The 26,004-nt window shown below is 45.5% G+C and overlaps 1 protein-coding gene across 2 annotated transcripts in view; it reads right to left on the reverse strand.

Annotated features, from left to right (window-relative positions):
• Positions 1-25,478, reverse strand: part of FUS (FUS RNA binding protein) — a 91,475-nt gene extending 65,997 nt beyond the window's left edge. For both annotated transcript variants that reach the window (XM_029606881.1, XM_029606880.1), the window contains exons 1-4: positions 25,341-25,478; positions 10,903-10,924; positions 10,658-10,812; positions 164-305 (exon numbers count right to left, since the gene is read on the reverse strand). In XM_029606881.1, the coding sequence (XP_029462741.1) occupies positions 164-305; positions 10,658-10,812; positions 10,903-10,924; positions 25,341-25,353 (332 nt within the window). In that variant the 5' untranslated portion in view covers positions 25,354-25,478. The remainder of the gene's footprint in view (positions 1-163; positions 306-10,657; positions 10,813-10,902; positions 10,925-25,340) is intronic.
• Positions 25,479-26,004: the final 526 nt, after the last annotated feature.

Raw genomic sequence — 26,004 nt, forward strand, 5'->3', positions numbered from 1 at the left:
AGGATAATAGTAGGCTGTAGCAGACTACTCCATGTCATGTGGAGGCTGTAGATCATATGAAATGCAGCTATAAAAGCATTTCATAACAAGAGTACAAAAGACCTCCACAGGGGATGTGGACTGTTGGTCACACTTCACATTACAGCAACTGGATATCTCTTACCTGCCGGAAGTGGTGCTGGCTGCTGGCTGCTGACTGTAGCTGGGATAAGATGACTGCTGTCCATAGGATGCCTGAGATGTCTGGGTATTTCCATAATTGGATGTTCCATATCCCTGTGAAGTGGGCTGAGCACTATATCCAGCTGTGCAATAAAGAGGAAACACAATTGTGAAAGACCCTAATTATCTACTTCTACTGGAGGAAGAATACTGAGAACTGGAAGTATAATTCACCATTAAAAAGAAAAAAAACCCGCTATATAAAAAAAAAAAGTAATCTTCACACATACTGCCCTCACTTACAAGACTTCCATTTTTAATCCCGCATGGATTAAAAAAAAAAAAAAAAAAATGTAACCCATACTATAAAACAAAAAAAAAAAAAAATGCAAGTGGTCAGTATGCAATAAAAAAACTAGATTCTTTACAACTTTTTTTGTAACTAGCTAAATAGATTGGGGGGAGGAAGATCTGTGAGAATATTTAGGGTGGCAAGTGTAGAGGATGGAAGGGTTAGCTTTGGGAATCTTACTCAAAAGATCCTTGTAATCAGAGAAAGGGGGGGGGGGGAGCAATGTGAAAAATCAAGAAACCTATACTGTTACTTGGTGTACCTAAGAAACCAGTATTTGTCACTAAAGTTTCAAGGTAAAGCATTTAGATGGGAGCTGCATTTCTGATCTCAATCAGAGCAAAATTCAGATAAAGCCAATTTGCTTACTGCAATCAGTGTTCTCAGTAGACAGCAGGATGAATTAGCCATAACATGTGGATGATATCAGACCCTGCCGAACAGCTCTAAGCTAAGAGTTTTTATTCTAAGCATACATTTGAGTTTCCACATTTGGGTATTTGCCTCATGAGCACCTTCAGTCAATAATGACTTAAACCTCACTATATAGTCAACTCTTTGGGGTGAGAAGGAAGCTGGTATTTAGCATGGTTAAAAAAAAAAAAACTACTTCTTACCTGCTAATTTTCGTTCCTGTAGTACCATGGATCAGTCCAGACGGTGGGTTATGTCCCCCGTCCACCACCACTGTCTGGACTGATCCTGGTACGTACAGGGAATTCATCCTCTCTATGGAGAACAGTTTACAGTAAGCAAACTTGCTTTCTCTGTCGACAAGCAGGGTTTAATTAGACATGACATGAAGGGAGTCCCAAGCTAAGGGGTACAGTGAAGCATTTACTGAATAAGCAGCCCAGACCTTGTGTGTAGACTACTGGTAAACAGGCTACACAAAACTGCCTTTCAAAATTTGCTGTCATTTTTGACAAATTGTCTATACAGTAATGGTTCATTAAAGTATGCACTAATGACCAAGTTGCAGAGCTCTGATGAGCCAATGATGTAGCCACAAGTCTCACTTGAGCCCTGATGAAAAAAAAAATCTGATCTGGATATCTGCACAGGCATAATGTGCAGTAGTCTGCTAGCCAATTGGACAGTGTTCACTTAACTACTGCTATGCCCAGACGTGAAACACATAGCTATGAGGCTCAAAGATGTGGCAGAGTTATTTTCCTGTAATAAGCCAAGGCTCTTTTACAGCCTTTTCAACTTCTTGATATACGGTCTCAGAAAGAATATAGTTAAGATGAAGCTTTATTAATATAAAAATCTGATACCACCTTTGGCAGAAATTTGAGTGTGTGAAGCACTATCCTACTGTGGAAGAATTACATGCAAGAAGAATAAAACTAAATCCTGGAGCTCACTAACTCTTCCAGGATATGCAATTGCAACTAGCAATGATACTTTCCATGTGAGAAAATTTGAGAGAAGTAGATTTCTATGGTTCAAACAGTGGCTTCATTTGTTGTGCCAGAACCACATACAGGTCCCATGAAACTGGATGTTTGACAACTGGCACTTTATGTCATAAGCTTTTTATGACCTTGGATACCAACAGATGAGTGGAGATTGGTCTACGCTCAATTTGAAAGGGATAGGCCACTACGGCAGAGTTGTACTCTCATTGAAAACATACTGAGACCTGAAGACGTCAGAGAGGACAAGTACTTAAATAGTCTTAGTATACACATGAATGGGTCCAAGAAGTCTAACACCAAGATGAGAACAGTTTCTATTTAAATCTGTAAGCTTTTCTAGTAGATTGTTTCCTGGCAGTCTTTACTATGTCTTCAATCTCTATGAAAAATGAGAAGTGGGCTATCAGCAAGAGTTCAATGTTCATGCTATCAGGTTAAAGAAGAGAAGATTCAGATAACAGATGTCCTTCTTGAGTTAATCCCTGCCCCAAGATGGATGGCGGAGGGGAGGGGGGTGTCCTGACAGTTGTATCAGTACAAACCAAAATTTGTCTGGGCCACAGAGGAACACTTGCCAGACAGCAGTCCTTGAGTACTTTTTGCACCACCCTGGCAATCAATGAAATCTGTGAAAAAACATACATGAGATCTGCTTTACAGCTGAGCAGAAAAGCATCCTGAGCGGATCAGCGGTTGTTGGGAAGAATTAAGCAAAAATCTTTCCACTTTTCTGTTTTCCTACAATGTGAAGAGGTCAATTACTGAAGTCACCATAGACTGAATAGTCTGTCGGTAGTTAACTGTTGCAAGGACCACGCGTGTGAGCAAAATACTCTGCTGAGGCAGTCTAACATGTTAGAAATCTTTGGATGGCATGTTACTTACAGGACGGCTTTCTGGGGCCGATGCAATAACCATGGCAGAAAGTAGGTGCATAGTGTTGAGCACACATTTTCCTAATGCACGCACAACCACGTCTACTTGGCGCGTGATCTAATATTTAAATGAAGGGTTATGCTAAAATGGAGGCACTAGGGACCAATATGCCTCCCTAGCATCTCAACATCGGGAGCACAGGACAGGTGGCTGTCAAACGGATGCTCAATCTACGTGTTTTCTCCCACTACAGGCATAGACACACAAAATATAAGTTTGCTTACCGTAAACTGTGATTCCGTAGATAGCAGAATGAATTAGCCATGCTGTCTGGGAAGCACCACGATCCCGGGTAGGCGGAGTTTCTCTTAGCTGATCAGAGTTTTTAACTCTGTGCGTCTGCACGGTAGTCTTCCCGCGTGGTTCCCTCACCTCTTCAGTTTCTTTGTAGCCAAGCGAGAGGTAAGTCCAAAAGGTATGTCTGTCTCTGTGTGTCTGTCTAGGGAGGAGGGAGGGAAAGCATGGCTAATTCATCCTGCTATCTACGGAAACACCGTTTACGGTAAGCAAACTTGCTTTTTCCCCGTTGATAGCAGGGCTGAATTAGCCATGCTGTCTGGGAGTCCCAAGCTCCCGGGTTGTGTCCTTGGACATCAACCCCTGAAGTGGTAGACAGTCTCAGGTTCTTTTTAGTGATAAGACTGCTGTACCTAGTGCTGCATCAGAGGTCGTTTGCTGTTGTAGGCAATAATGCATGTGGAAGTATGAACGGACGACCATGTTGCCGCTTTGCAGATATCAATTAAGGGAACTTTGTTCAAGTGGGCAACAGATGCTGTGGTGGCGTGGATTTGGTGTGCCTGAGGCTTTGTGCTTAGTTTAATAGAATGTTTATTGTAGCAAAAAAGTATGTATTGTGATAACCAACTGGCTATAGTCCTGGTTGTCCAGGATCATTCGGGTTAAAGAAAAGGAATAGTTGAGAAGGCCTTGAAGTTGACAGAGTCCTGTTCTTATAGTAAGCCAGCGCTCTCTTACAGTCCAATGTGTGTAAATGTTTTTCACGCTCGTTATGAGGTTTTGGCATAAAAATAGGTAGAGTTATGGTTTGATTAAGATGAAAAATGTTACCATCTTAGGAAGAAAGGAAGGGTGAGGACGAAGTGTCACCTTGTCATGGTAGAATTCAAGATAAGGAGAGTAGTGAACCAAGGCTTGTAGTTCTCTGACCCTCCTTGCAGAAGTAATGGCAATGAGAAAAACTGTTTTCCATGTCATATTTGATGTGGCTAGAGTCTAATTGTTCGAAAGGCAGAAGCATTAGTCTGACACGTCCTAGATGCATTTCTGAATTGTTCGAGAAATGAGTGGAATGGGTGGATAGGCGTACATCAAGCCTGGTGTCCATGGAATAAGAAAGGCATCTGGAGCCATCCTTTGATAGATGGGGTAAATTGAGCAAAAGGTTTGGACTTGTCTGTTTGCTTCCATGGCAAAGAGGTCTATTCTGGGAAACCCCCACTGTTGGAAGATGTTTTGCGCCACCTCTGGATTTAAGGTCCATTCATGTGGATGAAAAATCCGACTGAGGCGGTCTGCTGTTAGATTGTCCAGGCCTGGAAGATACGTTGCATGAATTGACACTTGGGCTTTGACTGTCCGATGTAGAGTTCGTGTTGCTTCCTGGCAGAGAGTCCAGGAACCGGACCCTCCTTCCTTGTTTATGTAAAACATGGCTACCTGGTTGTCTGCATATACCATGAGGCTTAATCCCTTTATCTGATCCGAGAACGTTTGAAGTGCCAGCCAAATGGCTCTTAGTTCCAGGAGATTGATCTGATATGTAGATTCCTGAGGGGTCCACAGACCTTGAGTTTTCAGCTCGCCCATATGTGCTCCCCAACCTTTGTTGGAGGCATCTGTGGTCAGAGTTATCTGGTGAGGCGGTAAACGGAATGGAGCTCCCGAGGAAAGGTTCTTGGGAAGGAGCCACCATCGAATGTCCTCTTTCATTGCGTTTGTAATTTGAATTCTGGTGTTCAGTGGCTGTATGACTTGAGACCACTGAGTCTTTAAACCCCATTGTAAGCGACGCATGTGAACTCTGGTGTGAGGAACCACATAGATTGCAGCTGCCATATGACCCAGAAGTTGGAGAATCTGGCTTGCAGATGCCCGGTTTCTGTGAAGTAGGCTGAGTGCCAATGACTATGTTTTGCATCCTGTCTTGAGGAAGGTATGCTCTGACTGTGTATGAGAGCACCTATGAACTGAAGTATCTGAGTCTGTTGTAGATGAGACTTCTCGAAATTGATAAGAAATCCCAACGCCTGAAGGCATTCGATCGTGCGTATCATATGATCTCTCAGTGTAGACTGATCCGATGCTACTATTAACCAGTCGTCCAGATAAGAAAATATTTGGATCGAAAGTTTCCTGAGGTGAGCCACCACCACTGCTAGACATTTGGTGAATACTCTTGGGGCTGAAGATAGGCCAAATGGGAGAACCTTGTATTGGTAATGTATATCCCAAACTTGGAAACAAAGGTAATGCCAAGAAGATGGGGGAACTGGTGTATGGGAATATGCATCCTTCAGGTCGATGGAACATAGTCAATCGTTGTGCTGAATCAGCGGTAGGATATTTTTGAGAGAAGTCATTTTGAAATTTCTCTCTGTGTTTGTTGAGTAGTCTGAGATCTAGAATGGGTCATAGCCCCCCCCCCCCCCTTCTTTGGAATGAGGAAATATTGGGAATAAAACCCTTGGTGTTGTTTATGAAGGGGAATAATCTGTATAGACTGTTGAATTTGTAGGTTGTTCAATTCCGCTGTGAGGGATATGGAGTGGGATCGTATCATCCTCTTCGGAGGAATATGAAGAAGAGGAGTGGATTGAAAATTTAGAGTAACCGTTTTTGATAATGTTGAGTACCCACTGATCTGAAGTGATGGAATCCCAATTGTGGAGAAAAAACTGAAGGCGTCCTCCTATGAAAGCCGGTAGTGGTGGTGGCTGCATTAATGTCAAAAAGAGGAGGCAGGTTTCTGTTGAGGGGCTGGCATTTGTTTTACTGGTCTTTTGTTGTCTGGCACGACCCCTAGAACTCTGCGGAGCTGCATTTCTTGGAGGGACATACGGTTTTGGCCTGTATTGCGAATAAGGCCTGTTGTATGGCCTGGAGTAATACCGGCGACGGTAAGATAAAAATCGATGTTGCGATTTTTGAGAATCTGCAGGAGTGGTGAGAGATAGTACAGCTGCACTTTGTTCCTTCAAATGGGATAAGATGTCTCCAAATTTATCTCCAAAGAGACTGTCACCCATACATGGGATGTCTGCTAACTTCTCATGGACATCAGTCCAAATTGCGCTGGCCCTGAGCCAAGCCATACGTATTTGAATGCAACTTATTCAGTTTTGCCTTGGACAAGGCTGATTCTACCACGATGGATTGGTGGGGTAGTTGTGCAGACTCGTAAATTGGTGAATTATGCATCTTATATTTGATGTCAATTTTCCTTGAAGTAGCCGGTGATGAGAAAGGAGTCTTCCAAATTTTAAAAGAGTAGCTTTTCTAATACCAAATGAGGAGGAAGAGCAGTGGGCTCGGGAGGATATTCAAATATTTTTAATATACCGAGCATTTCAGCTCTGGGGGTCAGGAACTCTTCCTGTTTCCACCTGAAGAAGACTGCCCACTTTCTCAACAAATTTTGCATAGGTCATCCGGAGAATACGGTTCAGGTAAACCTTCCTGAGGGTCAGATGGCATTCCCATTGAAGAATTCAAAGAATGAACTTATTCCAGAGAACCTGGGCTGATGGGTTGAGTTGGAGTATCTTCTTTTACCGGTTCTAAAGGTTCTACACCTGGAGGAGATGCAGAAGAACCCTCTGGAGAATGTTGTGGTGGTAATTCTTTTGGTTTTTTCCAGTTCTTGGAAAAAAGAGCTGAGAATATCTGAGATTTTCGTCATAGTAGATGCCGCCAAAGTACCTTGAGGAGGAATATGTAACTTTTGCTTTGGGATTTTCGTTGGAATTGCCGCAAGCAAAATGTCCTCCGATGCTTTTCCCTTGTGTTGACCTTGAGGAGGTATAATCGGCGAAGGGCGAATACGTTTTGTTAATGGCATTTGTAAGGAAGGAGAACGTCTCTTCTCTCTAGAAAGCGATGACAGACTGGCCAAAGAAATACCACCAGGAGAACGGCCTGAAAGATTCTGATGCCGAGAAGCCTTCAATGTCTACATCAGAAGTTAAGGACATTCTTGATGAACTTCTTGATCTTATTATTTGTTTTGTGGAAGCTATATGATGTGACTTATGGCAATGTTTGCCCGATGCATTTCTTTCTGGTGATTGCAGGTGCATTGTTTTAGTGCCATGTGCCGTAGGAGCGTCCCGGATTAATCTATGCTCCATGGGTGCGTCGTGCTCTATGCGCCGTACGTTTTGAGGCGTTGTGTTTGACGCAGACAGCGCATGCTCCAAAAAAAGTACCCACCGGTACTTTGCGCCACAGATCCTCTGCCAGATCCCCGGCTTTTGAACGAGGCCTTAAGGGTGTGTGAGACCCTGGCCTGAAGCATTTTTCGGGCCTCTCGAGTCCTGCTGTTCCCAGCAAGGACGCCCGCTTCGGGTGGGCCTTACCCGATTTTGCCGTCCCGGCGAGGAATGGACGAAGGATGGTGGGGCCGAAGATCCCATGCGGAGCCTCTCCATCTTCGCAGCCCGGTGTTGCTTGGCCCGCAAAGACATCCTGCTGCAGTCCCGGCACGACTTTTGATCGTGATCCGGACCTAAGCCAATGTAGCAATAATTATGCCATCCATGATGGACATAATTTTGCCACATTGGCAATATTTGAAACCAGGCGGCTTCAGAGCCATCTGGGATGAGAATTCGTGAGAAAAAAAAACGTGAAAAATTAGACGAAAAAATATCCAGTCAGAGATATAAGCCACTGTCATCGCATTGCCAGAAAGGATTCTGACTTCCCCTGAAGAAGCGGTAGAAAGGCCTGTAAGGCTAGCCTCACCGCTCTGGTCTCCAAATGATTGATTGACCAATGAGATTCCTCTGGCGACCATTGGCCCTGAACAGACTTGTCGAGACAAACAGCGCCCCAGCCGGACAGGCTGGCATTCGTCGTGACTGTCCAAACTGGAGCCTCTAGGTCTACTCCACAACACAAATTCTGCAATAGGAGCCCCAACTGAGACTGGATCAAGCAGAGTCTGTAAGAGGAAGGGGAAGATAAAATTGTTCTGACACCGGATTCCAGCGGGAGAGCAATGCTGACTGAAGCGGTCTCAAATGAGCAAAGGCCCATGTAACTAAGACCAAAGTGGAAGCCATGGAGCCTAGAACCTGTAGATAAAGCCAGACTTTGAGAGGAGACTTGGACAACAAGACCCGAATCTGACACTGAATTTTGATGATCTGCTCTGTCAAACAGGGGCTCCCAGAAACTACAAGGACTGGGATGGTACTAAATGACTCTTCGCCGGGTTGACAATCCAGCCCAATGACTGCAGAAGCTGAAGAACTCGCGACACAGCCAAGCGATAGATGTTAGACTTCGCTCGAATGAGCCAATCGTCTAGGTAGGGAGGAACAAAGAATCCCTCTCTGAGCAGTGCGGCTACAACAACCATTATTTTAGTAAATGTTCTGGGCGCAGTAGCGAGACAAAATGGAAGAGTGCAAAATTGAAAATGGTCCCCCAGAATCAAGAACCACAGCAACTTCTGATGGTTGGACCGAACTCCTATGGGAAGATACGCCTTGGTCAGGTCCAAGGAAGCTAGGAACTCCTTTGTGAACGGATGCCAGGACAGCTCTTAAGGTTTCCATGCGAAACCTTGGGATTCGCAGACATCGATTGACTCTTTAGGTCCAGAATAGGCCAAAATGTGCAGTCTTTTTTGGGTACGACGAAATAGATGGAATAACTGCCCTTTCGTCACTCCAACGGAGGAACCGGCATGATGGTCCCGCACCGCTTGACACTTTTGAGCTTAAGAACATGGAGAGACGAGAAAACGATTGCGAGGGCACCATACAAAATCTAAAGTGTAGCCTTGTTTTATCACAGTGAGGACCCACTGGTCTGATATTATTTTGGTCCATTCCTCGAAACGGACAAACTGTTTCCCACTACCGGAACAGAGGAACAGACCCGGCCTTATCTCATTGAGATGTTTTCGCTCCAAAGGATTGGGAGGGACCAGATCTCCCAAAGCAATGTCCTCAAAAGGACTGAGTCCAGGACTGCTGTCTAGCTGGCTGTTAAATGGAAGAACCTGAAGAGTAGGAGGAGCGAAATCTAAGATTCCCTCGGAAACGAGATCTGGAAGGCAACGACCCCCTTGTTTTGGGCCTATCCTCAGGCAGAAGAACTTTATTCTATCCTAAGAAGTCCTCAATATCTTTCCCAAAAAGAAGTTTACCCTTGAAAAGCAAAGATCCCAATTGAGCTTTGGAAAAGAGACATCTGCAGACCAGTTTCTCAACCAGAGAAGCCTGCGGACAGACACAGCCGAAACCACTGACCTGGCTGAGGTATGCAACAAATCATAAAGAGCGTCAGCACTGTAAGCAACAGCAGCTTCCAAACGCCCAGCATGAATAGCTTCAGACTCAGAAAAAGAAGAATTACTCTGCAGGAGTTGAACCCAGCAGAGCCCTGCACTTAATTAAAAAAAAAAAAAAAAAAAAAAAAAAAGACTTAAAAACCTGACCGTAGGTTTTGCATCTCCACCATCTGCTGGAGGCAGAAAAATACCGACATACTGTAGGTGCACCTCACGGAAGGGGCAGAGTCAGTTGAAACTTTTTCTGCCATCTGCTGGTGAGTGGACAGAACCCAGGAGTGTGGACTGATCTGGGTACGTACAGAGAACTTCTGGTAAGGATGCATAAACCCACTCGTCTGGACTGATCTGGGGTACAGACAAGGCATGAATACCCATTGGAAGTCTAGATCCAAGAAACCCACAGCAAGTGGTTTCAAAGACTGTGTATGAAGCAGAAAGACATCCATTATGGACTGATAGGACCTCTGTTAACACGGCCAGGCAAATTGCTGTCACTGTGGCTGCATGTTTCCATGGTTATTTTCCAAGGCATGGAAAATGGAGGACTTCTTAAGACTGAAAAGTTGTAGTCTATCTTCTCCCAGAGTATATATGAATATTGTGTGTGCATGTATATACACACTATTATATTATTAAGTATAGCACTGAAAAGTGATGCTTGGGAGTCTACCAAGTCAGCAAGACAACAAAATACTTCAAAAAGAATTAACGATACAATTAAAAGGACGTATTTCAGTTAGATAGGGTTCATTTCTGCATGTATGTATACAATTTCTCTTTCTTTCTCCAATTCACCTATAACAATTCCCCTGGACTTCATGTGCCAAAATGTGGACATATTGGGTTTTGGTTTATATAGTTTAAGTTTTCTTTATTCATTAATTTAAATTAATTTAAATTTTATTATTAGGTTAACCAGATGTTAATGCTAAAATTGAGATCTTATACAATACTCACACATTTAGCTGCTTCAAAACCTTCGGGCCGATTCTGTAAAGTGCACTCATCCATGCACACTGTTTAACACGTTTGGCCACGTGTTTGACGTGCATCTATTACTCTCTGGAAACTAATAGCGCTCACCACATGTTGATAAGGCTATTAGTCACTCGAGATACTGAAAGTAAAATGTGCTCAACATGGAGCGCCCATTCTCTCGTGATCCTTACTGAAGCGGCCTGCTTTAGAGTAAACCACTTGTATTCACTTTCACCTCAGTCATACCACTGTACTTACCACTTTGGGTTTGTCCATAAGAAGAATTGTAACTGCTTTGTCCATACGATGATGTGTCTGCTGACTGCCCGTAACTGCCATAGCTCTGCTGTCCATAGGACTGGCTGGCTTGTTGGGAATAACCTTGCCCAGGCTGAGAGGGATAGCCCCCATAACTGAAAAACAATCAGGCCAGTTTAGAAAACAAGAACCAGATTTGGGACTCAAAAAATACAGAGGGGCAGGAGAAGCACACTGGAGCTTACCTCTGGGAAGCCTGAGAATAATCTGCCAAAAAAAGAAAACAACCATTAAGAATTACAGTCTGATATAGGGGCCTATGTACTAAGCAACACAGTAAATGACAGTAAAATCCTTTTTTTTTTGTTTTAACAGCCTGCAGGTGCATCTCTACGATCTGCTGGAGTCAGAGAAATACTGAGGTCCTGCAGGTGGTACTCAGTTAAGCAGTGCCTCAAAGTTTTGTTTTCGGACTCCATCTGTTGGAAGGGATGAATAACCCACTGGTCTGGGTATATTCAGGGAAGATCAAACAGGCCTTTCCAGTCTGCCCAGTGACAATTTTTTCATTTCAGGTATGCATAAGCATTCTCACATGGAACCAGACACCCACTCTTTCCCCATGTGTGTTTTAGGGTTGTAACATTTGCTACATGCAGGTTATCCCATTACCATTTTCTTGCCACTAGGGATCCTTGTGTTTATTCCATATTTATTTTAATTCTGCTACTGTTGTTTTTTTAATCTCCACCACCTCCTTTGGGAGGGCGTTCCAAGCATCCACCTCCCTCTCGGCTGAATATATGTGATAAAATTGTTTTAAAATATTTAGCTAGTGATGATAGATACCTGGAATAACCTACCCACAGGGATCGTAGAAGGTTTTAGCATACTTGGGGCAAAATTTGGGGAATAAGAGCAGACAAGTTGAGTAAAACATTTAGTGTTGGGAGGGGGAGGAGATGAGAGGTTCAAGTGTTGATTTAAATTGGAGAAATTATGTATTTAAAATCTTTTCTATACCGACGTTAAGCTAGCTGCCGTCACAACGGTTCACAAAAAGGCACATAATCTAAAGCAAACATGCTAACTAAATAGGTGACAAAAAAAAAAAAATACCGTAACAGTTTCATATTAACTATTACTTATTGGTTGTGATAAGTCATGTCTACTTCTAACTATATCAGCTATAAGATAAATTAACACTTAAATCTCGTTCTATGTTGTTGCAATCTAATAAGAATAAAATACACACAATTCGAGTAAGCTGGTGTGTGTGTGGGAGAGTTCTGCTGACCGCATCCTACATTTCCATGGATTCTACTCTACATTCTCTTTGTGGTATGCTTGCTTAAATAGCCATGCTTTTAAACTTTTTGAATGTTTTGATGTCTCTTTGCATTCTGATTTCTAAAGGCATGGTGTTTCATATTATAGGTCCTGCTAGGGATAGGGCCATATCTCTTACTTGAGTTAGTCTGGCTGTTTTTAACCGAGGGAATTGCTGATCTCAGGTTTCTATTAGGGATGTGTACGCGAAGGGCTGTGTTCAGCCATTCTGTCTCTTCGTCATGTATTAATTTGTGTATGGTTCATAGAGTCTTGTATTGAATTCTTTGTTCAAAAGGTAGCCAGTGTAGTTCAATTAGGGTTTCAGTGATATGGTCTCTTTTACTTTTACCAGTTAGAATTCTTGCAGCTGTGTTTTGTAATACTTGTAGTGGTCTTATCGTGGTGTAGGGTATTCCTAGTAGAAGGGCATTACAGTAGCTGGTGCTCGAAAAAATTAATGCTTGTAATACTGATCGGAAGTCGTTTGTTGTTAGTAGTGACTTCTAAGAGTCATAAGTTTGGCGTATCCTTCCCTTACTTTTATAGATAAATGTTGTTTCATATTTAGTTCCGTGTCAATCACTCCAAGGTTTCGTACTCTCTCAGCTAGTTGTATTTTTTGGTTATTGATTGTGATTGGGTTTTGAATGATTGATGTTTTTCGTTCTAGATATAGGAATTCTGTTTTCTCTATATTAATAACTAATTCCATTTAGTTTAGGAGCTGTTTTATTATTATCTAGATACATGTTGGCTAGGGTTAGTGTTTCCTCAATTGAGTCATTAATTGGAAGTATTAATTGAATATCGTCAGCGTACCTGATAATTTAATTTTCCGTAGTGTAGGCAGATGGACTCAGGACCAATGGGTTATGCTTTGTGGTTATGCCACTGTGGACACTCTTGAAAAAAAACTTGATTTAAAACAGGATTAAAATAGGATTAAAAACGGACAACCGTAACTGTACTCAAACACTGAACCCCAGTAAGAATACAGATGCCCTGATCTAGGGATTGCATGACTGCTTACCCATAATCTCTTGGAATAGATATCCACTCCTCAGGTGAATCCTTGACACCGTTCTTGGGCAGCCATGGGCAGGAAGCTGAGTCCATCTGTCTACACTAAGGAAAACAGAATTATCAGGCAAGTAATTTCTCCATTTCCTAGCATGTAGCCAAGATGGACTCAGGACCAATGGAATGCACAAAAGCTACTCCCAATCGGGGCAGGAGGCTGCTCTCAGTCCGGTTAACACCGCCCTTGCAAAGGCTGAATCCTCTCAGGCCTGTACATCCAGACAATAGAACCTGGAGCAGGTGTGCAAGGAGGACCATGTTGGCGCTCGGCAGATAGACGGGAGACAGCAGTCTAGCTTCCGCCCATGAGTCTGCCGGAGTCCTAGTGGACAGAGCTTTAACCTGAGAGCGTAATAGCTTTCCTGCCTCCACACAGGCTCCCGTGACCACCTCCTTAATCCAGCGAGCTACGGTAGCCTGCAAAGCTGGATCTGCGAAGGACAAAAACAGGTGGTCCTGTCTTTCAGACTGTTTCTAAAACTTCCAGAATCCGAACCAAAAGTCGGACATTCAAATGACAGAGGTGGTGGTATTCTTCCTAGTCTGTTTATTTAGGGATGGCAACGAAATGGACTGATTCAAATGAAACTCAGAATACCTTAGACAAGAAGGATAGAACAATTTGAAGCTGTAACGCTCTTGGAGACATCCAGAGCAAAAGTTCAACACAACAATGCCTGCAGTTAAGAGATGCAATGTGCCAAACATATTCACCAGGAACACAGATTTCAAGGTTAATAAACGCAAGCAAAGACTGCACAGCAGCCGAAAGGAGGGCCCAGCCAAAAATCTAAATACTATATTAAGATTCCACAAGGGAACCGGCCACTTTAGGGGTGGCTGGAGGTGCTTCACCCCTTTCAGAAAATGGGTCACGTCCGGATGAGCTGACAGGCAGTTCTGTTCAGGTCACCCCTGAAACAGGAGAGAGCCGCTACCTGGACCTACAAGGAGTTAAGGGTCAAAACTTTATTCAAGTCATCCTGCAAAAATTCCAGAATTAATGAGATTTCGAACACCCACAGGGCGGGGGAGAACACTGTTTCCTTGCACCAGACCTCAAATATTTCTCCAGACCCACACATATGCTAGGGGCGTACAGAACTTCAGGGCATGGAGTAAGGTGGCAATAGCTGCCGCTGAATATCCTTGCTTTATCAGGTGAGCCTTCTCAAGGGCCAGACCGTAAGACAGAATAGAGATGGATCCTCGTGAAGGATTGGTCCCTGCTGTAGCAGGTCACTGTGTATTGGGAGGCAGAAGGGGTTCTCCACCAGGAGTCTCTGCATAACCTGGATGTCTGGGCCAATCTGGAGCTACTAGGACTAATCCTGTGATGCTCGATTCTGCAAATGACCCTGCCCCGCAGGGGCCACGAAGAGAAGGTGGATAGCAACTCTTCTTCTGGCCAGGTCTGAATGAGAGAGTCGATCCCCAGGGACCACTAATCTCTTCTGTGACTGAAGAATCGGGGAACCTTCGCATTGTGAGATGCAACCAGCAAGTCGATGGACGGGAGACCCCAGTGATCTACTATCCGTTGAAAGGCTTTGATCGACAACACCCACTCTCCTGGATCCAGACTCTCCATGTTTAGAAAGTCTGCTCTAACATTGCAGGAAAAGAATGTGGGAGGCTCAGATCATCTGTAGATGTATTTCCACCCACTCCATAAGGAGATCTATCTCCTGTGACACTTGCTGGCTTTTGGTTCCACCCTGGCGGTTGATGTAGACTACTGTTGTGTTGTCCAACATTACGTGGCTGAATTGTAGACATGCCAATCTGACTGTCCAGGCTTCCCAGCGGTTGATATTCCAGAGGGCCTCTTACTCTGTCCAAAGTCCCTGGGCAGTTAGTTCCCGACAGTGAGCTCCCCAGCCCCAGAGACACGTGTCTGTTGTGAGGACCAATCAGTTCGGAGAGGATAGGGATACACCCCATCTCACATGAGCTTCCTGTAGCCACCATTGGAGCAGAGAGCATATTCCCATCAGTTAGTGGAGGCAAATCGAATAGTCTTGAAGACTGTGGGTTCCAACATGACAGTAGTGAGCGAAGAGGTCGTATGTTTGCCCTCACTCACGGCACTACCTCCAGGGTTGCCACCATTAAACCAAGAACAGAGAGACAGCCCCAAACCGTTTAGCGTATCATGCTCATCAACTAATGCACGTGGGCCATCAACTTCCTTATCCGTGTGGTCGGAAGGAAGACCTTGCCCTGCTTGGTGTTGAACTGGACACCCAGATATTCCAAGGATTGGAAGGGTTTGAGACTGCTTTTGTCCAGGTTTACAACCCAACCGAGTTTCTGAAGCAAGGTGGTCACCCGAAGCCTCTCTTCCACGGATTTGGCCTGATCAACCAGCCATCCAAGTACAGGTGCACCAGGATTCCCTCTTTTCTCAATGTTGCCACTATGGCCACCATATTCTTGGAAGACGTTCTGGGGGACAGTGGCTAGGCCAAAAGGCAGTGCCCGGAACTGATAATGACAGTACTGCAAAGAATAGAAAATGGTGGCGTTCTTGATGGAATGGAATATTAATTAGACCTCCGACAGGTCCAGGGAGGTTAAGAACTCTCCCGATTGTACAGCCGTATCACAGAGCGTACAATTTTCATGTGGAAATGATTCACTCAGATGTCGGCTGACGCTCAAGGTCCTGGATGGGGGCGAAAGAAACCTTCCTTCTTGCGTACCCACCAAGATTGGTGTTCCACTTTACAATTCCTTACCCTTTGCCTAACACACATAAAACTTGGTTGTTCCATCATAAACTCAGCTTAAATTTGTCCAAAATAGAAAGTGATTTTAGAAAATCCTTCCTTTAATGACATACCTGCCCAGATAGCAATAGATATCATGATCAAAATCACCAATACAGCCCAGAACCTTGGTGTATATTAAGATTCAAAAACTCAACATGCAATCACACATCCAATCAGTTAAAGCACATCAAACCTCTCCTGAAATGCAATGCATTTTGCACAGGTCTGCAATCCCTTGTCTTAAACGGCTTACATTATTGAAACACTCTTTATACAGGCCTCCCTCTATCTACTCTCCATTCTCTTTAACTTGTACAGAATACTGCTGCCAGGCTACTTTCCGGAACTAAGGTCTCTGAACAGAATAGGAGTGATATAACAATCTCCACTGTCTACCCATCAATTGGCGCATCTGGTATAAATTTATCATACATAATTCACAATAAGAACTGCTGGCCTTTTTCAACTTTACACCTCTATACCTCCTCCCGCATACTCAGATCTCAAAATCAACTGGTACTTCAAGTACCATCACCTAAAATAACTAGACTAGTCATCACCCATGAACGAGCTCTCTACTGCAGGCCCTATCACTTGGAAAGCACTTCCTCCAAGTCAGACTCATCACCGACACTAGACTTCAAAAAAGGTTTTAAAATGCCACCTCTTTAAATCAGCATTCACTGATTTATGCTAACCCTCATTTTTCTCACTATGATTTTCTTACGCTTTCACTCATTTGCTCATCTTTTTTTTCTTCGCAACATTTGTTTGAATTGCATTGTTTTATTTTATTTGTATGTTTGCAGTATTAATCCTATGTATGTTTTATTGTAAGCTGCCTCGAACTGTGGAGGGTGCGGTATAGAATTTTAAATAAATGGATGGAACATCCCCCCATATTTTCCTGGAACGCAGGTACTAGGATTATAGCCCTCATCCTGAGAAGCCTTAAAAGAGTAGTGGAGAAATTACTTACCTGATAATTTCGTTTTCCTTAGTGTAGACAGATGGACTCAGGACCAATGGGTATAGTGTACTCCTGCTAGCAGTTGGAGACTGTTCAGATTTCAATCTGACGTCAGCCCCTAGTACATATACCCCTGCAGGAAGTGCAGCTCTTCAGTATTCTCCTCAAAAAGCATTGTGGATATATGTGTGACTGACTGATTGATTAACTTAACAATTTGGATAACTTTATAACTTGGTTAAAACGTTAAAACTTGATTAATTTGAACTGGTCGATTGACTATAGCTGGAGATCGCCAGTGTACTCAACCGGAAAGCGTCGACACCTGGCAGGGTGGATGCTCTAGGTAAGTGAAAACATGGCTTACCCTTGAATCATTTGAAAGACCATGCGAGACGGCAGCCAAGGGTGGGATGCCGAGTCCATCTGTCTACACTAAGGAAAACGAAATTCAGATAAGTAATTTCTCCATTTCCTAGCATGTAGCAGATGGACTCAGGACCAATGGGATGTATTAAAAGCTACTCCCGAACCTGGTGGGAGGCTGCCCGTGACCCACTTAGTATTGCCCTTGCAAATGCCGTGTCCTCCCGAGCCTGAACGTCCAGATGGTAGAATCTGGAGAAGGTATGGATGGAGGACCATGTAGCCGCCCTGCAGATCTCGGCAGGTGACAGCATTCTAGTTTCTGCCCAGGATACTGCCTGGGCTCTGGTAGAATGGGCGGCTTGTCAGCTTCTAAATAGGCCGCCTTGATGACTTCCTTGATCCAGCGGGCGATGGTTGCCCGCGAGGCCGCTTCCCCTTGTCTCTTTCCGTTGTAAAGGACGAAAAGGTGGTCCGTTTTTCGTACGGGTTCGGACATTTCCAGGTATCTGGAGAGGAGTCTGCCGATGTTAAGGTGGCGTAGACTACGCACTTCTTCCGAATTCTTCAAGCCATCAGTCATTGGTAGTGAGATGGTCTGGTTAAGATGGAAGTGAGAGACCACTTTGGGGAGGAAGGAGGGAACCGTGCGTAGATGGATGGACCCCAGGGTGAGTGAGGAACGGCTCACGGCAGGACAGTGCTTGCAGTTCCGACATGCGGCGGGCTGAACACACTGCCAGCAAAAACAGAGGGACAGGCCTCGGAGGGGTCTGAAGGCGGTTCCCGCTAGGAAGCCCAAAACGAGACAGATTCCACAGAGGTATCGGCCACTTTAGTGGTGGGCGAATGTGTTTGACTCCTTTCAGGAAGCGTGACACTTCTGGGTGAGAAGCTATACTGTCGCCCTTGCTCTTGGAGCCGTAGCATGACAATGCGGCCACCTGTACCTTGATGGAGTTGAGGAACAGACCCTTCTGTAGTCCGTGCTGTAAGAATTCCAGGATCACGGGAACTGTAAATGAGCGTGGCTTGATGATGTGTTCTTCGCACAAGGCTTCGAACACTCTCCAGATCCTTATGTACGTTAGCGATGTGGGGAACTTGCGTGTCGATTACTGCCCCCGAGTATCCGCTCTCTCTCAGGCAAGCCCTCTCAATGACCACACCGTAAGAGAGAATTGAGCTGGGTCCTCGTGGAGGATCGGACCTTGTTGTAGCAGGTTCCTGTGTGGGGGCAGGGGTAGGGGGTTCCCTGCCAGTCTTCTCATGTCTGTGTACCAGGGTCTTAGAGGCCAGTCCGGAGCCACCAGAAGAACTAGTCCCTTGTGTAGGTGTATCTTGTGAATGATTGCACCCAGTAGGGGCCACGGCGGGAAGGCGTATAGTAGGGTCCCCGGGGGCCAGGGCATCGATCCCTTGGGACTGCGGTTCCTGCCTGCGGCTGAAGTATCTGGATACTTGGGCGTTGGATCCATTTGCCAGAAGGTCCATGTCCGGAGTCCCCCACCAATCCACTATCATCTTGAAGGCTGTGGACAACAGCCTCCATTCTCCTGGGTCTAGACTTTCCCTGCTGAGGAAGTCTGCCGTGATGTTGTCTTTCCCGATGTGGACGGCGGAGATCTCCTGGAGGTTTGCTTCCGCCCACGCCATCAGGGGGTCTATTTCTAGGGACACCTGTTGGCTTCTGGTTCCCCCCTGCTGGTTGATGTAGGCCACTGTCGTGGCGTTGTCCGACATTACTCTGACCGCTTTGTTTTGAAGTCTGTGAGCGAACCGCAGGCAGGCTAGCCTGACTGCCCGTGCTTCTAGGCGGTTGATGTTCCATCCCACCTCTTCTGCGTTCCACTGCCCTTGGGCAGTTAGCCCCTCACAGTGTGCTCCCCATCCTCGTAGACTGGCATCTGTGGTGAGTAGGGTCCAGGTTGGGGAGGATAGTCTTGATCCCCGGCTCATGTGGTTGGTCTGTAGCCACCACCTTAGTCTGGTCCGGACTTTGCCCGGTAGTGGTAGACGTACGGAGTAGTTCTGGGATTTTGGACTCCACCGTGATAGGAGTGAGCGTTGCAGGGGCCTCATGTGGGCCCGCGCCCATGGCACCACTTCCAGTGTGGATGCCATTAGTCCGAGGACTTGCAGGTAATCCCATGCTGTGGGACGAGGGGCGCTCAGTAAGGTCTGGAGCCGGTCCCACGGCTTTGACTTCCTCGTGGGGGTCAGGCTGACCTTGTCTTCCTTGGTGTCGAATCGGACTCCTAGATATTCCAGCGACTGCGAGGGCTGTAGGGAACTCTTGTTTGTGTTGACTACCCATCCCAGGCTTTCCAGTAGAGCTATGACTGTTGGTTGCTTGGTGGCTTTCCTCCGGTGATTTTGCTCTGATCAGCCAATCGTCCAGGTAAGGATGAACGAGGATTCCTTCCTTCCTGAGTGTTGCCGCCACCTACTACTATTACCTTGGTGAACGTTCGGGGTGCGGTGGCTAGCCCGAACGGTAGTGCCCGGAACTGGTAGTGACGATTCAGGACCTTGAAGCGTAGGTAGCGCTGCTGTTCCTGATGAATTGGGATGTGTAAGTAGGCCTCTGATAGGTCCAGGGAGGTGAGGAACTCTCCTGGCTCTATTGCACGTATGACCGATCGTAAGGTTTCTATGCGGAAGCGTGGGATCCTTAGGTGCCGGTTGACCGACTTGAGGTCCAGGATGGGCCTGAATGTACCCTCTCTTTCTTGGGTACGATAAAGTATATGGAGTAATGTCCAGTATGTTTCCCCGAGTAGGAACCGGGGTTATGGCCTCGAGGTCCAAATGTCTGGCCAGTGTAGCTTCCAATGCCGCCCTCTTGCGGGGGTCGTGGCAGGGAGATTCCACGAACTTGTCCGGAGGAAGTCCAGGTAGTACCCTTCTCGGATGATGGCTAGGACCCACTTGTCCGAAGTTCTCGACCCATCTGTGGTAGAATAGGGTTAGCCTGCCCCCTATGGCTTCTTTCCTTGGATGGGTCGGCTGGATCTCATTGTGGGGTGCGGCTGGGGCCTGGACCCGAGCTGGTTCCCCTCTTGCTGTGTTTGTTCTGAAAGGACTGGATCCTGCCCGTATGGCGGGGCGCTTGAAAGTTATTCTTGTACGAGTTGAAGCGCTGTGAGCTTCTGCCCCTGGTGGCCCTGGGAAAAGGGCGCTGGTTTCTCTTTGTCTTGTCTTCCGGCAGGCGAGGGTAATGGGGAGTCGCCCCATTTGTTAGCCAGTTTGTCTAGTTCGCTGCCGAACAGGAGGGATCCTTTGAAGGGCATTCTTGTGAGGCGTGTCTTGGAGGAGGCATCAGCCGACCAATTTCGAAGCTAGAGTTGTCTCCTGGCTGCCACTGTGAATGACACTCCTCTGGCAGCTGTGCGCACTGGGTCGGAAGCGGCGTCAGTGAGGAATGATAGAGCTGATTCCATGTCTTCTCCCGGGGTGTTGTTCCTGGCTTGGGATAAACAGGAACGTGTCACCACGGTGCAACAGGTCGCAATTTGCAGGGACATGGCTGCCACCTCAAAAGCTTGTTTTAATATGGCTTCCAGGCGCCGGTCGTGGGCATCCTTGAGCGCCACTCCTCCCTCCACCGGGATGGTAGTACGCTTAGTGATCGTGCAAACCATGGCGTCCACTCTGGGGCACGCCAGAAGCTCCTTGGTTTTCTTCTTTGAATTTGATCTAACACTTGAGAGCGTGCAGATAGTCCCTAACTGCTATGGAGACGGAAAATACTGAACAGCTGCACTTCCTGCAGGGATATATGTACTAGGGGCTGACGTCAGATTGAAATCTGATCTGTCTCCAACTGCTAACAGGAGTACACTATACCCATTGGTCCTGAGTCCATCTGCTACACGCTAGGAAATCATCCTTTATAAGTAAGGTATGAATTATGAGGAAGTAGCAGGGGAACCCAGCTCTTACCTACTGGTATTTCCTCTAGCCCAAGCTAAGCCACAAGAGGGAGAGAATCTGCACTGTCACCTCAAGAGCTGCCATAGGCCCTTCACAAGTCCAGGGTACTGCTTGACCGAGGGTGATAACCAAAGCTGTCACCTTGGGAATTGCAGTACAACAGGCTATCTGAACCAAAGCTGCTCTTCAATGAGTGAGAAAGGAGAACCCCCTCGCCCCAGGAACCAAGTACATTCTTGTTCATTCATTCATTCTAAACAGGCACCAAGTACATTCTTGTTCATTCATTCTAAACAGGCCTCGGCTTCCAGCATGAGAAGCACATCCACCTGCTGAAGGCAAGCTGGTGTTAGAACAAGGCTATATGAGGATTGACATCAGCCAGCCTGCGAATCTGTCTCCATCTGCTGGTAGGCATACACAACCCATATGTGATGGACTAGCCGGACTTAATGTAGAGCAATCTAAATTGGTACCTAAGGCAATGGAAAGTGAAGTTACTTTACTCCTTGGGGGAATTCTGTGCACAAAAACTTAAAATTCTGCAAACTTTATATTTGTCAAAATAACACAATTTACATGACAGTCATTACATTTTAAATTCAGAAAAGTTATTAAAGATGCAGAATTTTAAATATTTTGAGCAGAATTTCCCTAGAAATTCACTGTAAGAGTATCCCGTCCACTCGCTCTCCCTACTCCCCTGACCACTTTGCCCTCTCAGGCCCCAACTCCTCCACCTGCCAGTATTTCTCCCCTCCACCGCTAGGCTCAACCCCTTCCACTCTATTGCCTGTCCCAGAGTTTGACCCTGTTCTCAGTACTGCCACTCACAGGCTCCTCTATCCCTCCCCTCTCTCACACACATGCTCCCTTCTCTCTAGAACACATATACAGCCTCAGGAGGTTCCCTCTCTCACGCATATACACATCCCCTCATACAGGGTCCCTCTCTCTTGCATACACACCCACACAAGCTCCCTTTCTCTCACACACACTCATTCACACTCTCCTCTCTGACTCCCACATTCAAACACCCCCCCCCCCTCTCCTCACACACTCATTGGGGCCTTCATCTTCACCACGAGCGGAGCACCAGGGCCTCTTCTGGCAATTCTGTGCTCCGCAGTAGCACAGAATTCCCCCAGGACTATAACTTGCCTAAGGTTTGGAGCAGGATTTGAATCTTGGCTTCGCTGGTTTCCAGCCTGTTTTAACCACTAGGCCCACGAGTAGTCAACTCCAGTCCTAGATTGTCACAACAGATTTGGTTTTCAGGATATCCACAATGAATATGTATGAGATATATCTGCATGCACTATCATATGCAAATCTCTCATGCATACTTCATTGCAGATATGCTGAAATCCAGACCTATTTGTGGCACTCCAGGACCTGAATTACCTACCTCTCCATTAAAGTACTTCTCTACTCCACTTAGTGCTCCTTCATGCAAATGCCATGCTAATCAAGTCATTAGCTCTTTCTTCACCCCACCAATGCAGAGAGGTGCATACTCCTGGGGGAATTCTGCACAAAAAAATTAATATTCTGCAAACTTTATATTAGTCAAAATAATTTACATGTCAGTCATTAAATTTTAAATTAATACAGAAAAAAGTTATTAAAGATGCAGAATTTCTCTAGAAATTCACTGTAAGAGTGTCCCTTCCACTGCTCTCCCTACTCCCCCTGGCCACTTTGCCCTCTCAGCCCCAACTCCTCCACCTGCAGGTCTCTCCCCCCTCCACTATCTCCACTCCCAGAGTTTGACCCTGTTCTCAGTACTGCCCGTCACACAGGCTCCCTCTGTCCCTCCCTCTCACACATACTCTCATATAGGCTCCCTCACTCTACTACACATCCCCTCATACAGGGTCCCTCTCTCTTGCACACACTCACAAGATCCCTCTCTCTCACGCATACACCCTCACACTGGCTACCTATGTCTCTCATGCATTCCTTCACACAGGCTCTCACACATACACAATCCCTTCACACAGGCTAGCACTCTCGCATACACACTATCCCTTTTTCATATACATCAGCTCCCACTCTCTCACACACATACACACTACTTTACAATCTCCTCATATAGGTTCCCTCTCTCTGGCACCCACACAAACATCCCCCTGCCCTCACATCTCCCCCTCTACATACATTCATGCTCACTGAACGGTGCTCGCATTTTGTTTGCGGTGCGCCGGGCGGGCCTTCATCTTCGCCGCAAACGGGGCGCTCCATTCGTGGCATGCCAGGGTCTCCTCTGCAATCTTCTGCGCAAAATTTGGTGATTCTGCACAAGGAGGGGGAGGAGAATTCTGCGCTCCACCATAGCGCAGCATTCCCCCAGGACTAGATGCATAAGACTTTTCTTAGTGGCCATAATTTAACTCCTGGCAGAGGTGGGTAATTCCTGTCCTTGTGACCACTAACTAGTCAGGATATCCTTAATAGAATATACACGAAAAATGTGTATGCACATTGCCTCAGTTGTATGCAAATGTCTTATACATATTCATTAGGAAAATTCAGAAAATGACTGGTTGAGCCTTACTATAAGGTTTGGGTAACCTGCACTGGATGGACCATTTGGTCTTTTTTAGCTGTCTTACTATGTAGAATCATGTAATGTCCTGTTTCCTCCCTGTTCACTTGACTGTGTATGTTCATGATGGACCCTGCTCTGAACATAGGACGGGTGGATAATAAATGTATGTTATTTGAGAAACAATTGCCCATCACTGCTCTTTAGGGAGTTCATGGGATCCTATACTCATGTTTCGTATGCAGGAAGTTATGTGCACAAGTGCAGAAATCATTTTTTATGCCCATAATTTTTATGCAGCTACAAAACATCTTCATGCACATTTTTTTGCGTTAACATGCTTTTTTTTTTTTTTTTTTAACTCCTGAAGCATTAGCATACCATTAGCTTCATTTTTACAATATGAACTAAAATATTTTATATTCACAGCTCTGAGAAAACACCAGCTATAATCCAATTATTCACTGGCAGACAATAGGGATTTACTATATTACAATCAAGAATACAAATAATATAGCTGTGCCAAGCTAAACACATCAAGTTATTTCATCCCATAAACATACAGTATTTTAAAAAAGCTACAAATATCTACTAGCGCGGATTCTCAGCAAGTTACAGTTTTGCTTCTCAACGCAAAGTACTCATTTAAAAACGTACATAAACTTTTGAAGGTACACGATGGTGTCAAAAAGCTCAGGTATGATATCCGAGTTTTAGATTGCTTGTCGTAAAAAAAAAAAAAAAATAAGGAAAAAAGAAAAATAAGGAAAGAATATTATAGCTTGCGGAGTCCGAGCCCCATCCCTGCCCTTCCTCCACAAACCAATACTACAACATTTAGATCCTAGCGACAACAAGGTAACGTCACCATCCCACAAACAATAAGGGCGTAAAGCACGCGAATATCGAGATGCAACAGCTGCTGCTGCCGCCATCTTATAATAAGCCATCTCCAACCGCTTGCCCTAATTTTTCCCTCCACATCCCTTCCACCAGCCAAAACGAGAATGAACACTTCCTAGCTATCCAAAGATTGCCATGATAATGTCTACCCACGCACTTTCTTCCCGCCCGTTGCCCCCAATGCGCAACGCCGTACCCCACCATCCATCCTAAAATGGCGACAAATATGGCGCAGTTCATTATCGCCCAACATACAGCACAAAAACGAACAAAAATACTAAACCATACAGATCCCCCGCACGCTACTGATAACAATCGGGCTGCGGCTAGGAATAAAAGCGCTAGGCCACAAGCGGACAACCGCGATAACACGCTGACAAAAGCGGAAGAGAGGACAGGGTTGGATTCCGGCCGCCATTTTGCAGCCACAGCAGAAAAGACAGCCTCAGCCTCCATTCACAATAAATCTCTAGCGCACACAAACACAAAAGTATTAACTATCTACACTTTTCACTCCCTCCAGACACACACACACACACAAAAAAAAAAAAAATACAAGAACGGAACCCTGACCTTCCTCGGGACAAACAAGCGGCAACCTACGCTGCTCGCAATCAAGACAGAAACAACTCCATCCCGGTTCCCCACAAAAAAAAGGGGGGGAAAAATGACTCATTCTCTAATTCCTATCACCCCTTCGCTTGCCATTAAATATAAACTTCGCATTTCCTTATTTATGGCGTCTTGATGTAAATGTAACATAATCCAGCTCACCATTTGAAGCCATAACGCCACCACTGCTGCTGCCCACCGCGTACTGAGAAACAATAAGTTTAGAGTAGGACTACACCCAGCCGGAAGAAACTATCGCGCTCACAAAATCCGGGGGAGACCGGAGCTGCAGCATAATCCACGTTCGGGAGAGACCACCTCACTCACGCCCGAAGGTGGGGAGCACATATCAACTACATCCTAATCTGTCCCAAGAAAGTTCTTGCTTACAGTTAAATGAGAGGTGGAAAAGGAAAAGGGAGATACCAACTGCGAACCATCCCTTAGCCTGCAGCCCTACTCTCAGCTTGGGAGGAACTATGCACTCAGCACGCAGAGTCATAGTGGGGCCGATGAGAGTAGGTACCTTTAGGAGAGTGCAACTTTTTTTTTCATAAATTTTACTCCCGATGCACAAAAAAATGTGATTGTAAAACTGTGTGGTCTGCTTAGCGCACTCCCGTGGAAATTCCATGCATCCGAAAGCATTAACTATTACTAGACAATGAAGAAAGATACCCTATCTTAAAGATTTCTATTTCATCCTGCTACACCAGTTCAGTCCAAACAAGCGGGTTATGTACCCCTACCAGCAGATGGAGGCAGAGACTGATTTCTCCAGTGACATTGTCAGCACTATACATAGCTGGTGCAGCATAGTAAGAGC

The sequence above is a fragment of the Rhinatrema bivittatum genome, chromosome 6 (assembly GCF_901001135.1).
Source record: "Rhinatrema bivittatum chromosome 6, aRhiBiv1.1, whole genome shotgun sequence".
Taxonomy (NCBI): Eukaryota; Metazoa; Chordata; class Amphibia; order Gymnophiona; family Rhinatrematidae; genus Rhinatrema; species Rhinatrema bivittatum.